This window comes from Aethalodelphis obliquidens, unplaced genomic scaffold (genome assembly GCF_003676395.1).
Source record: "Aethalodelphis obliquidens isolate GAN/ISIS:26980383/991018 unplaced genomic scaffold, ASM367639v1 scaffold22, whole genome shotgun sequence".
Taxonomy (NCBI): Eukaryota; Metazoa; Chordata; class Mammalia; order Artiodactyla; family Delphinidae; genus Aethalodelphis; species Aethalodelphis obliquidens.
The window spans coordinates 19,090,839-19,104,739 of NW_020837966.1; the positions used below are offsets into that span (position 1 = coordinate 19,090,839).

The following is a 13,901-nucleotide window of genomic DNA, read 5'->3' on the forward strand; positions in this document are numbered from 1 at the left end:
ACGTAAAGCAAATCACCATAAGAAATGGGGAATAAGAGCTAATGGAATATAGACAGCATCATCAGAAAAATGTACAAAAAATCATCATTTTCACAGATGCATTTTTTTCCATCACCCAAAGAGATGATTAAGACGGGGTTATCATTAAATGTGAAGGACAATCCTATAAATGCACTTGAACATGGGTTTTAGGCGGGGCTCTCTTTTTCTCTGCCAATTTGAAAGCAGGGAGTCCTTGGCTTAATTATCTCCTGTGACACTGGCCCCTAGTTTCCTTATTTGAGAAATTCAGTGGCAGGTCCAGATGACCTCTCAAGTCCTGCCCAGCTCCCATATTTGAGGATATGAAATACGGGAGAACTGTGTCCCATTCACTGTTCATATGCACGGGGAAGCAGTGTTCACTGGGGTGAGGGATGCCAGTGCTTTTTGGGGTCACACAGTCCTTACTCCAAATCCCGTTTCTGTTCTATGTTAGCTGTGTGACCTCAGGCAAGTCACCTGTCCGCGCCTCAGTTGTCTCGTGTAAAGTGTTGCTGGTACGGCCTACTTGAGTACTGTGAGGATTCTGTGGGTAATTACGTACAGCTCCAGTCTAGTGCCCGGTGCACTGAAGTAAACAGCTGTGAACACTAATAGGTTAAAGTGAAAAAAAAGTGTTTAAAACTTTACGTATGTTACAGGATAGCCAAGTTATGGATAGACATGCCCAGGGCACATGCACACAATAAACGTTTGGTGAAAAAACGAATGATGACTTCACCTTATATGAGAGATCAGTTCATTTCAGCCAAGAGAATAACCTAAACGGGGAAAATTTTAAAGCCAGGGGTGCGTCTCCTAAAAGCGCGTCGTCTTCTTGAATTTACTAACATCAGGCTCAGCTGCCACAGAGAAAATCTGCACAAGCCCAGATACTGGATGAAGGGGGTGCCTTGTATATCAGTCACTCCATTAAAGATGATTTCATTTTAATCACTTCTAAATAGATCTGCGGCTTGTGGCTACACCAGCTTCCTGTCTGAGAAAGGCTCACCTGCAAAAACGGGCCAGGGCCTATTCATAACATTTAACAGTGCATCTATTGAAACTGTCTAAATGCTTTATTTTTGCAGGTTTATTTGATTTTGAATTTTTTCCCTTCTCTTGTCTATTGTCACTCCTGGCCTGTGAGCTCCTTGCCGGTAGCAACTGGGACTCTTTTCATCTCGATATCTAATTAATCCTTTAGTACACGGAGGCTGGGTGAAAGAGAAGTGTTAACAGTGTTCCAGAGCTGACAACGGAACTAAGAAGGGCCAGGTCACTGAAGTCTTGCCAGCTGTCTTAGGTTTGGAAATAAGGAAATGGCCTCTGTAATCCTGAAAGCAGGAAAATGTATTTTCGAGAAGCTAGTGCCAGGTAAGGACTAGGAAGCTTTCTGAGTGAGGACGTTTAGGACCTTTAGGCCTGTCTGTAGGAGGCAGCTACTGACCCACAGTTGGACAGGCTGTGATCCCCTAGGTCAGGGCCTTTCCCTGCCTGAAGTAGCCGGAACCCCTTTGCCTCTTACAAAAAATAAAATCCTGGCCATTAAGAGAGCTTGTGGGTTCAGAAAGGCAAGAATGGGGAAAAAGGATAGGAAAAGTCGAAACTCCAGCCACTTTCTCCCTGTCACCTACGGCCTTCCATGCAGCCCCCTGCCCTCACCTAGACCCAGCAGGCCGCCCTGGGATGAACAAGGATGACTTGCGGATCCTCTTTGTCAAGCCTGGTCCCACCCCGCCTCCATGAGACGCCTTCTTATGGAGACACCATTGGAACACACTTGAACGTACTCCACCCTGGAAGGCGGGTCCCTCTAGAATTCAGTACCTGGCTGAACTCTTCACTGATGCCACTGAAGCAGATGGCGTGTAACCTCCTGGGAGGCCCAGGCCCATGTTGTCATCTTCGCACTCTCAGCACCTACAACAGTGACTGGCAACTAATATGTTCCGTTAATCTCACCAACAAGCAGAGCAGTAACTGTGAAGTTTTGGCACCTGAGGCATTTGTTACAAATGCACATTCTACCCCAGAGGTCTGATGGAGCAGGTCTGGGGCAGGGACAGGAGCCTGTATTTTTTAACGCTGACTGGGCGGAGCTAAGTCCTGATGGGGTGGGGTCGGTGGGCAATGTAGTGAGGGCCCACATTTGCGATTCAAAACATGAGAGCACAAACACTCACTAGGTACCTCCTCTGCACACCAAGGCGCACTCCTGGAGCAGACACGAGGCAGTTATGTGTCTCGTGGTCGTGAGCGAGGGAGGAGGAATTAACGATCCTTAATACAAATACAGGCTATAAAAACGCGGTAGGACCACAAAGGAGGTGGGCTTAATCATGCCTGGGCCAAGCGCTTTGAAGGACAATTATAGACGTGGCAACTCAAGAAGGCCTCGAAGGATGTGTGGCAGCTTCTTTGGTAGACGAAGGGGAGGAGGGCAACCCGAGCAGAAGGAACTTCACAAGACAAATCTCAGAGGCTGGCAAGTCCATGGTTTACCCAACAGAAGGGCCAGGCATTTGCTGTTGTTACCAGAGAGAATGGGCCAACTGAGCGGCATAATGGAGTTGGGGAGACATAGGTGATGAAGCTGAAAAGGAGGTGGGTTTCAGATTAAAAAGAGCAATACAGAAGTTTCTACCACAAAAGTCAGTCAGAGCTGCTGGTAAAGGTAGGGGTGCAGACCCACAATTCCACCTGGCTGGAGCACACAACCCCACAACAGAGGCACCCTTAGGTGGTGAGAGACAGAGTCAAAAAAATGCACTGCCGTGGCAGAGGAGAGGGGCAGGGGAGTTTTGGAACGACGAGACCAGGCGTAGTGTAGAAGGCTAAGCTGTGAGCCCAGGTCGGGGAGGCCTGGGGAGAGACAAGCTTGGGAGCAGGACGCTAGAGAGTGTGACAGGAGCTGGAGGGGCCCAGGATGTGCAGAGGGAGGGACACGGAGAGGACGGGACGGCTTAGCCTTGGAGCAATGTCAAGTACAGAGCTGGATGGGGAAGGGTACGTGAGACAGAAGGGGACTCCAGGTAGGATGGTGGTGGTGTTGACCGTAACAGGGCAGGTGATGTGTGTCCAGAACTCAGGAGAGGGGTCAGGGCTAGGATGCAGATTTGCAACTGATAATTAGAGTAAAATCAGCCGCCACAGAAGGGAAAGTCACTGTGGGTAGAATTCAAGAGCCCCCTAAATATTTAGTGTGGGCTGAGCTGTCCTAGGCTCTGATCTAGGAGCTGAGGACAGAGTGGCGGGGAAAAGAACCCTGGGAAGTGTACATTCTGGTGAGAGAAGACAGACGAACAGTGCTAACCCTACAGAGACAACAAAGCAGGAGCAGGGCCTCAGGGAATGTGTCAGGAGATGCGGGTCATTTTCTATCAATGGTCAGGGAAGGTCTCGCTGAGACGATGACATTCAAGCAGAGACTGGAAGTAAGGGAAGCGCAGACCTAGCAGATGACTGAGGGAAGAGCATCCCAGGAGGAAGGACCCCCAGTGGCAAAGGCCCATGCTTAGGATGATGGAGAAAGAGCAAGGGGTCCAGCAAGCCAGAAGGGCATGTGCAGTAGGGAGAGTGACAGAGAGACAGCAGGAGAAAGGTGTACCAGGCGGGGGCAGGACATGCTGCAGAGTCTCACGGGCCACGATAAGCACTCTGGCTTTTGCTCGCAGAGGACCCGGGAGCAGAGAAGTGACATGTTTGAACTGTGGTATTTCAAGGGACCGCTCTGGCTGCTGTGATGGGAATGAACTGTATGGGGCAAGAGCAGAAGCAGGGAGAGCAGTTAGGATGCTCTTGCCTTCATCCAGGTGACAGATGTGGTGTGGTCCAGGGTCTGGGATGCAGGTGGTGAGGATACATTGGATGCTAGATGCATTTTGAGCGTAGAATCAATAGCATTTGTTGTTAACGGATGTACCAGGAGGAAGAAGGATGGGGAAGGGGATAGAAAAGGGGGGGAGGTAAGGAGGAAGAGGAAGAGAATCACAGATGACTCCAAGATTTGGGGGGGGGGGCGATGAACAACTGGAAGGATGGGGTGGCTGTAAACTGCTCTGGTCTGAGATGACACAGACGAAGGAGACAAGGTGGGGAGGGCAGCTGAGGAAGTGGTTTGGCACGTGTTGAGTAAGGATGTGTATTAGACATCCACATGGAGACGGAGAGGAGGAGCTGGACGCGTGAGTGCAAGGTTTTGGGAATCACCAGTGTACAGACGCAGCTGAAAGCCTTGTGACTGGATGAGATCACTGGTGTGGCTGGGAACAAGAGAAGAGGCCTGAGCACTGAGCCCATGGATAAAACTTAAGAGGACAGGGGAGGGTCATCATGAGATGAAAACAAAGCAGTCAGAGGCACACAAACAAGAGTGGCCTCCAAGAATCAAGACAGGTCCGAGTTTTACACAGCCAGAAAACGGGAGGAAAACTCTTCCTCCTACACCCCCAGCCAAAATTATCCCCCAGATGTTTGAATCCTTAGCCATAAAGTCTAATTAAAAAACAAAACAACAAATAAAGACTTACTGGAGTTTACTACTGAAACTGCAAATAACTCTACTGGGGGGACTCTCAAATTCATCCATGACGGGAATAAATTAGGATGCTGGCTTCCTCACACTGAATTCAGACAAGTTGCTCTGGGGAACCACTGATGGGCGAACGGGTGGTAATTAGGGAGCACTGGGTAATAATTTTAGTAGTTAGCATTTACACGTATTCTGTGCTAGGACACTTGTTGGCATTTTACATTCATAGCGCTCATGTAGCCCTAAGAATATCCTATGATTATTTATTCCCATTTCACAAACCATGCAAGTGAGGCCTAGTGAGGCTAGAACATTTGTTCACCGTCACAGAGTAGGCTGGAAGGTAGGACAGGCCAAGAGGCAGGTGCCAAAGACTTTCAAGTAGCAGGAGACCTTTGGATGGTGTGGTTCTCAAGACTGACGTCATCGGCGGCAGACAGCAGCTACCTGAGGTGAAGGCTGCCCTTGGAGGGCTCTCCTGAGAGCCTTACCACCCTCTCTACAATCTTGTTTCTCTGGGGGGGAAAAAAGATACAGGGGAACCTCTAGAACACAATGTGCTCACAACTCCGAGGGAAAGAGGGGCACCCTGCATCTCCAGAGAAGTGGAGAAAGTTCAATAGCAGCTATGGGATGACGGATCAGGCAGAATGAATTCATACGTGCAATGCTGGAGCTAAATATTATTTCTAAATTAATACAGCCACTTCTGTTGAAGATTTGGACATGGTGGCAGTAACATGTTTCATTTGATCACTGGCTTTCAGAGAACAAAAATGTGCAAACACACAGTAGGAAGGCTATAGTCTGTCTTCACTGGAGTTACCGTGGTTTTAACTTAAAAGATATTAGATATTCTTTAAAAGTTGTGTTAAGATATATTTACAACACAGGGAATAGAGTCAAGATTTTATAATAACTATAAATGGAGTATAACCTTTAAAAATTATGAATCACTATATTGTACACTGTGTAACTTACATAATATTGTACATCAACTATGCTTCCAAAAAAAAAGATACCAGATATTCTTTAAAAGTTGTGTTGCTATATAGTATCTTAGACCATTCTTAAAAATGTGCCTGTAAGGAGACTAATTTTTGACCTGTTTATAAACACATTCTGTTGATACTGTTTCCAGCAGCCCACCAGTATCCAATGGTCCAGAGGTCCAGATTTAACACCTTGAAAACAGATACCAGGTAATAGCAATTACAACACACCTTTGAAAACAAAGACACACATGATTTCATTCTGCTACAATGTGCCAAAACCATTCTTGTTTTGACAGTAAAACGCTCTTAGCATCTCATAACGAAAGTGAAAATATTAAAAATAAAAAAAACCCAACAGACTCACTGTATCTTACCCACCCCCAACTTCTCTGTGCCCCCAGAAAAGACAATGACTCCAAGTGTCAGTTCTTGTAGATGGGTGCTAATTCCAACAGGAAGAAAGGAATGAGCTTGTCTCCCTAAGAAAAGATGAATATCACTTTTTAAAATTCTTGCAGGTATTTTACGCAAGGCTTTTAAAAACCAGATTTGCGGGCTTCCCTGGTGGCTTAGTGGTTGAGAGTCTGCCTGCCGATGCAGGGAACACAGGTTCGTGCCCCGGTCCAGGAGGATCCCACATGCCGCGGAGTGGCTGGGCCCGTGCGCCATGGCCGCTGAGCCTGTGTGTCCGGAGCCTGTGCTCCGCAACGGCAGAGGCCAAAACAGTGAGAAGCCCGTGTAAGGCAAAAAAAAAAAACAACCACAAAAAACAAAAAAAAAAACCCCAAAACAAACAAACAAAAAACAGATTTGCGTCTACTGAGTAAATTTCACAGCAAACGGACACACCCATGCCTAACAATTAACCATTGAGTTACAGTGTCATCAAAAGTTCCATAAGCTCTTGGGACAACCTTGAAGTGTCATCCTTGGGCACCGGCCGGGTGACAGATACTACGAAGGGACTTTGCAATTCATCCATTTATTCATCTGTCAAAAATTTCTTGCACTCCTACTAGGTGCCAAACACAAGTTCCTGCTCACTGGCCCGTAACAGAGGGGGAAATGTTGGGGGATTGAGACAGATGGAAAAATAAACAGTTTCCTACACAGCACAACTCAGTAGCATTATGAACTTTATGAAGAAAAACAGGGAGGACATGAGTGAAGGGAGGGAGGAGGGCTGCTAACTTAGATGCGGCAGTCATGTAGGCATTTCTGAGAAGGTACCTGAGCTGTCCCCTGAGAAAGCTATAATTGGCCCCACTTTACCAACAAGGTGAGGCATGGCTCACCACTGAATCCCCAGCGCCTAGCAGGCGTGTGGGTCCACAGTAAGTGCTCAAGAAACAGCCGCCCAGTGGATGAGAAAGAATTCAAAGGCTGCATCGGTGGACGGGGGTAGGCGCCCGCTGTGCCACAGTAATACCACCTCCGCACAGTTCCCAGGGGGCTGGTCGACTTTCCCGAGCGCTGTCACGGCGAGGGTCGTGTCCCGAGTTCCCCAAGAGCCCCGTGGGGGTGACCAGGACAGCATCACTCGCTTCACTTTACAGCGAGGACCGATCACCCCCGCCAGGCCCAGCATCTCCCACTGCCCAGCCAGGATACCCGCCCGCCGGCGTTTCTTCTACGGAAGGAAAGAAAGAGGAAAAGTGCTGCCGAAACTTTGGCGACTGCGTGTTTTCTCTCCCGGCCGTGAGGCGAGGCCGCCCGACAGCCGCTCGCGTCGGCCCAAAACCCTCGGCTTCCGAGCTCGCGCGGCGGGGCCGGCGCCCGGGGCCCGGGGCTGGGGGCCGGGCCGCCCGAGCTCACCCGGCGCGGGGCGGGGGAGGTGGGCCCCGAGACAAAGCGGCGGCGCAGGCCCGGCGGGCGCACGGCGGCGGTGGCGAGCCCCGCGACCCACTCACCTGTCGAGCCAGAAGGTCCAGGGCGAGTGCAGCGGGATCCCACCCGGCTCGGGCCGCAGCTCCGAGAGCTGCTGCAGGCCCAGCGGCGGCGCGGTGGCGGTGGCGGCGGCGGCGGCGGCGGCGGCGCGGGGCCCCGGCAGTGCCCGGGCCCCGGAGGGGGGCGCGGCGGCCGGGGGCAACGCCATTTTCTCCGCCCCGCCTGCGAGACCGGCGGACGCACGGACCGCGGGGCGAGCAGCGGCTGAGTCACCCAGGCCCCCGCCCGCCCCGCCGCGGCCGCCCCGCCCCGCCCCGCGCGCGCCCCGCCCTGGCCCGGCCCTTCGCCCGCCCGGCCTTGGAGCCGCGCCGCCGGGCCGCCCGGGGCCGCCGAACAAAAGCACTGCCCACGCGAGTGGGGGGCCGATTCGGCGCAGGCACCGACCCAGCGTGCGGGGACTGACGGACTCGCGGGTCTGGGGGAGGGCAGAGCAGCGGCGGGGACGGATTCCAGGCTACAGGGGTGGGAGGAACAGAGGAAGGGTCAAGCGGTGGGTTCTGCAGCCAGACAGGCGGTGAGCAAGACGTATGGGTGGGCTACAGAAAGATGGAGGGATGGAGGGATGGATGGTCCAGTGGATGGAGTCTCAGACCCACATGGTGGGAGGGGAGGAGGGGTGGACAGACATACCAGCAGTCTGAAGGATGGGTGGGAAAGCTGGCAGATGGTAGGAGGAGGGGTGGAGGGATGGAAGGGCAGATGGAAGCACAGTTGGATGTGAGAGACAGATGCCCGGGGAACCGCTGGCCAAATGAATAGAGACTGGAGTGCCCAAGAGTGCAGAAAGAAAGGGTCAGACAGACAGAACCAGGACCACTGACCGGGGGATGAAGTTGTTACAGGTCAGTTTTGCATGTTTCCTAACTCAGCTGATTTGAAGGGGCCACCAGGTGCCCAGAGTGTGACCAACTTTAAATGAGGGTGCCCCAAATCAGCCCAAGGTCTCCACACTTGCCCCAAAGCACCCACAAGGAAGGAGGAGGAAACTGAGCATCAGGAACCCAGCCCTCCGCGGAGGAAGCCCCTATGGCCATTAAGATTCCTGAGCCTCCTAGCACCGCCCCTTGGCAAGTGTCTATCATTCTCTCTTTCAAAAGAAAAGGAGACGCATGAGGGCATGTGAACACACATGTCATAACTGGCGTGGACATGGACACCCTCCTTAAGCTTGAATTTCTGGATAGTGCCTCTCTGGCCTTTACCAGCTGTGGATGTAGAGTTCTGTCTCCTCAAAGATTTTCTCCGTGGCCTAGCATACATTCCGCTCTTAACCTGAGCAACTCTGGGAGGGACTAGAAGAGGAGCTACAAAACTAGATGGGTTCGGGGGTTTCACAGGCATTGTAAACACCTGTTATGAGTCCCAGGGTAGGTGCCTTCCCTAAAAGGTATTCAAGTTCTGCTAAAATGACCACAATGAAAACAAAACCGCTGCTTTGCTATCCCTGCTTCGAACATAATTTTTATACGACGTATGATGCTGCAAGCAGTGACATGTTTAAAAGCCCTTGCACCTCTGAGATACAAGGGGCGCTTTCGGTTAGATGCATTTTTGGGGTTGGTTAATTTCTCCTTTTATTTTTTCCAGAAAATGCATATATGGCAGTGTTTAAGCTATTCTGAGCACTTTATCCTTATTAACTCATTTAATCCTCACAAAATCCAATGAGGAAGATACTATTATTAGCACATTTAATAGATGAGAAGTGGAGAAGTTAAATTAACCCCAAGGTCACCCAGTTAGTGAGAGAGCCAGGATTGGAACATACGTATTCAGGCTCCAGAGTCTAGGCTTCTAACTGCCAGTCTCTACTGCCTCTCTAGCTGGAAAACTAACAGGTCCACATAGTAAAAATAAGAAAATGAATAGTAAGTCTCCTTCCCTCCCAAGGCTATCAGTCTTCTTGCCCAGAGGAAACCACTGTTAACAGTTTCCTTCCGGAAAAATGCAAGTATGCCTGTAAAGGCGTATATCTACAAATATAAATTGTATACCTACTACCTATATCTTTTATAAAGAAATAGAAACATTTTATACCACTGCCACACCTCCTTATCTTAACTGACATTATACATTTGAAGACTTTCATATCAAAACATATAAATCTACTTCTTTTTAAGGACTGCAAAGTAATCCATTCTAAAGAAGTAATGTAATTTAATTCACTAGCCCTCAAGATTTATTTGGTTTGCAGTCATTTTCTTTGATAAATAATGCTACCATAAGCATTTTTATATTTAATGTCTTTCCTCAACTGCACAAGTTTATTTCAGAATAAGTTTGGAGAAGAAGAATTTTTGCCTGTGTCTAAAATTGCTAAATTACATTGCTAAATTACCATGCAAATGGTTACATGCATTTATATATAATTGATTTATAAATAATGGCTGATTCTGAAATTTTATATTTACTTAGTGACATCTTTAATCTTTATATAAAATTCTAAGGCATTGGTAGAAAGGGAGTTTTTGCTTTCTATTGATTAGAACTAGTCAAACTGTCAAGTTTAGCTTCTCCCTTATGTTCTGTGACAATACTCTCAGCAAGAAAGGAATATTTTAAAAGTTTTATCTGCAGTTTCTAAAAGACAGTATGCACCACCTGATAAATTACTTTCAGAATTTAGAACTAGGAACAGTCACGCAATTTGTCTTCATTGAATATCAATTATGTACCTCCCTCTCTTTTTGCTTTGGCTTCCAGGATGCTCGAAATTACAGCTGCTGTTCCATCACAACATCAATATTAACCAATGAAAAAGCATTCCTATTGTTATGTTAATATATTCCTATTTTATGTTAATGATCCAGTTGCACGTGTGCATCTTATACCGTGAACCCCTCAAATCTATTTTGGAAGCAGGTGATATACAAAAAATATAAAATTTAAATCACCTTAAGATTAATAAAAGAAGTCAGGCAACATGACTAAGGTGAGAAGCAAGGAGGGAACAATGGGCATTACTTTCGTTCCCTTCCTGTCTGAAATGTGTAAGAGACTTAACTCTTGTTATCACTCTTCAGAATCACCCTTAGAAGATAATAAATGAGGAAAATTCCCCTCATCTTTCCCACTTTGCAACTGGGCAGCAGGAATTCCAATAATTTCAGGGTAGAAAGGGAACTTGGAGATTACCTACGCACACCCATCATATTACAAATGGAGAAACTGAGGCCCAGAGAGGTGAGGTGACTTACCCGAGGCCACAGCTCTAGGAAATAACACAGGCAGGACTAGAACGTGGGTAGCTTGAGATCCAGGCCAATGTGCTCTCCCACTGCGTAACACGCAACTCAGACAGCTTGGGGCGGCAGGAGGGAGGAAGAGAAGGTGACCCCACAGCCCCTAGCAATGAAAGCAACAAAAAAGACTTGAGGCACTCATAAATAATTAAGCAGTGAGCTGCAGCAGCTACTCCCCTCCCTTCCAGCATCCAGTCACCAAGGCAACTTGGGCAGGGTGCCTGCTGGTTGCCTAGTAACCGTGTGGTCTGCTCCCCTGACATGCTCCCTAGGCATCAAAAAGGATTTGAGAGCCGGAAAGAGCCTTAGACAGGGACCACTACTCCAACACCTTCATTTTCCAAATGGGTAAATAGAGGCCCAGAGAAGCCGAGTAACCTGCCCAAGGTCACACAGCTACTCAGAGGCACAGCCAGTCTCCATTTCTAGTTGCTTTCCATTGCACTATGGCTGCCTCAGGGACATTGCAGATGGAGGAGAGGAGATCTCTCCACAGTTCCTAGAACAAGAAAGTAAGATGGAGAGAGCAAGCAAGAAAGAGACGGAGACCTTCAGCTTTCATATGCAATTAACAGGAGCTGGTAATCCCATCGGCCAGACTTTCATCATCACCATGGCAACATGGGTGAGGTGGGTACTGGTTGCCTAGTAACAAGTGGTCCTCTGTCTTCCACTCACATCCGGCTCCCTGGGAGTCACAGGAACAGTTGAATGTTGGAGCTGGAAGGGAAGGCAGGGATCCGAACTCAGTCTCCTCCTTTGACTGAGGTTCAGGGCCACTGTACAAGGTGACACAGCCACAGAGCTAGCTAGTGACAGGGACTCGTTGGATAGCCAGCCTTTCCTGAATTCACTCTGTTTACTGCTGTCACAGCACTGTGGAAAGGGAAGCTTCACTCAGTAAAGACAAAACGTGGCAGGGGAATGGCAAGTGGTCCCCAAGAGGTATTTCTACTGCTCGTCTAAACGGTGGCAATTCTGCACACGAGGCCTGGCACACAAGGGGCACTCCACACAGTACGAAACACAGGGTCTCTAAAGTCAGAACATCTGAGTCAAAAGCCAGTTCTCCCCAAACCTGGAAAGCTTCTTATCCCTCTGCACCTCTGTCTCCACATCTAAGAAATGGGTATCCCGATAGTCCCTACCTCTCGAGATGTCATTAGGATTAAATGAGAAAACGTACACATCAAGCGCCTGGTATACAGTAAAGATGCAGTAAATATTAAGCAGTCATTTATTCCACTTTCAGTAAATATGTGTGGCATGTCTGCTATGTAAATGCCACTGTTCTAGGGTCTTGAGATTCATTAGCGAGCAATACAGACAAAAGAAATCCCTATTTCAGGAAGCACACTTTGCAGTGGAATGAATATTTGATATACACACACACACACACACACACAATACATATATCTATTTGTTTGTTGAATGGGTGGAGAAACTCATTGGCAATATGCTATGTTTATGTTACTGGGCTCCTTCTCTAAGACTGAAAAGTTTCCTGTTTACAGGGTGTGATGCTATAAATATGCAGGCCTGTCTTGTATGTGGAAACTCCCGACGTTTTCCTTTCTTTTAAAAGCTCGGAGGAAAAAGGAAGGCAGTGGCCACTAGATGGCAGACCTGTCTCCCCAGATACTGGGCCTGGAGGCACAGGCCAGGGGCACAGACTGTGACAGACACTTCCAGCAAAGGCAAGGGCTGCGGTTGGTCCGTCCCAGGGCAAGGCTAGGAGGAGTGGGGGAGACTAGAAACGCCTCTGGGACACTGGGGGTGTAAGGGGAGACTGTAGTGTGGTGTGAGAGTGATTGCTTTAGTGAGACTGAATCCTGCCTTCACCAAGACCTTGCCGCAGGTAAGCTGTGTGACCCGGGGAAGTTTTATTCACCTTGCTGAGCTCCAGATTTCTCCTGTGGAACAAAGAGGTAATAACAAGAGCTCCCTCTTGTTGCTGCTTTGAGGCATGCATGAGAAAACATGTCTAAGGCACCCTGCAAGCTGTACATCGAAAAAGCTCAAGCAATGTTACAGAATCTAAAAGACCCCTGAAGGTCTGGTTCAGGGTTGCAAGTGGAAGAGAGAGGGCTAAGGGAAAGAGCACTTATTAAAGCCCTTGTGATGAGGAGACGGCGGTCCTCCCAGTCACTGGGCTTGGAAATTGTGGCACTGAGGTTCAGTTGTCCCACCTTCCACCTCCCTGCCCACCCATCAGCCCCAGAGTCCTTGTCCTGTCTTCCTGCCCTTGCACTGCTCTTCCTCTTTATTCCCAGGGGTGGCACCCGCCCCCGGGCCTCACCTGCTGAGGTCCAGCCAAGCACATTAGTCTCCCTGCTTCCGGCACCAGCCTCCCTCCCACCCACTGTGGGACAGCAGCCTGAGCAATTGTCCCCAAACGCCCGTTTGAGCATGTCTGAAGTTTTCCACTGGCTTCTTACAGCTCTTGGGAGAAAGCTCAGACTCCTTCCGGTGGGCACCAGGGCTCACCACCTTCTGGATCCTTCCTGCCTTTCCAAGTCCGTGGCAGCGTTGAGGCATCGGCCCCTGTTGGTTCCTCTCCTGAACCTCCAGCCCCTCCGTTCTGCACAGCTGTCCCTTCTCCCATGCAGGCCTCCCGGGCAGCCTCTTCCCCAGCCTCCCCCTCTACAGCAAGTCGCCTCCACCCCTGATCCTTTCCTTCCCAGCATGTGTCCCAGCCGCACTGACCTAGCGCATCCCACACCAGAACAGCCGGTCCCAGAGGGCCAGGCCCCTGTTCTGCTCTGCTGTGTGCCCATGGCCGGCCATATATATGACACATCGCCAGGAGCTGTTCAGTAAATGAACTGGGTATACAACAGCTACTGCTTGAAAGGAACAGTCTGTGCATTCATCTCCCAGTTTCTAGACTTTCTCCCCGGTCAGTGTATCCTCTCTGGGGATAGCACATTAGTTTTCCTAAAAAGCAACTCCTACTGTTGGGCATTTAATTTGTTACCAAGGTTTGTGTCCACTATGTGCCCTCCCCTCCCTGCAATAAATATACTCTGCAAACCACTGACTCCTTATCGAAGACTAGTTATTAATGCTCCCCCAGGCCCATCAATCAGCCAGAGAGGTGAGGATGACTCAGATGAGAAACGGGACCTGAAGAGGAAGGCCAGCAGGCTTCCACATGGT

At 49.3% G+C, this 13,901-nt stretch overlaps 1 protein-coding gene across 4 annotated transcripts in view; it reads right to left on the reverse strand.

Annotated features, from left to right (window-relative positions):
• EIF4E3 (eukaryotic translation initiation factor 4E family member 3) overlaps window positions 1–13,901 on the reverse strand; it is a 99,617-nt gene that overhangs the window by 55,964 nt on the left and 29,752 nt on the right. The window contains exon 1 of one of the 4 annotated variants that reach the window (XM_027121394.1): window positions 7,464–7,692. In XM_027121394.1, coding sequence (XP_026977195.1) covers window positions 7,464–7,648 — 185 coding nt within the window. In that variant the 5' untranslated portion in view covers window positions 7,649–7,692. Of the gene's footprint in view, window positions 1–7,463; window positions 7,694–10,697; window positions 10,846–13,901 lie in introns of those variants that run through there. The other 3 variants (XM_027121396.1, XM_027121395.1, XM_027121393.1) reach the window with 3 other exon arrangements.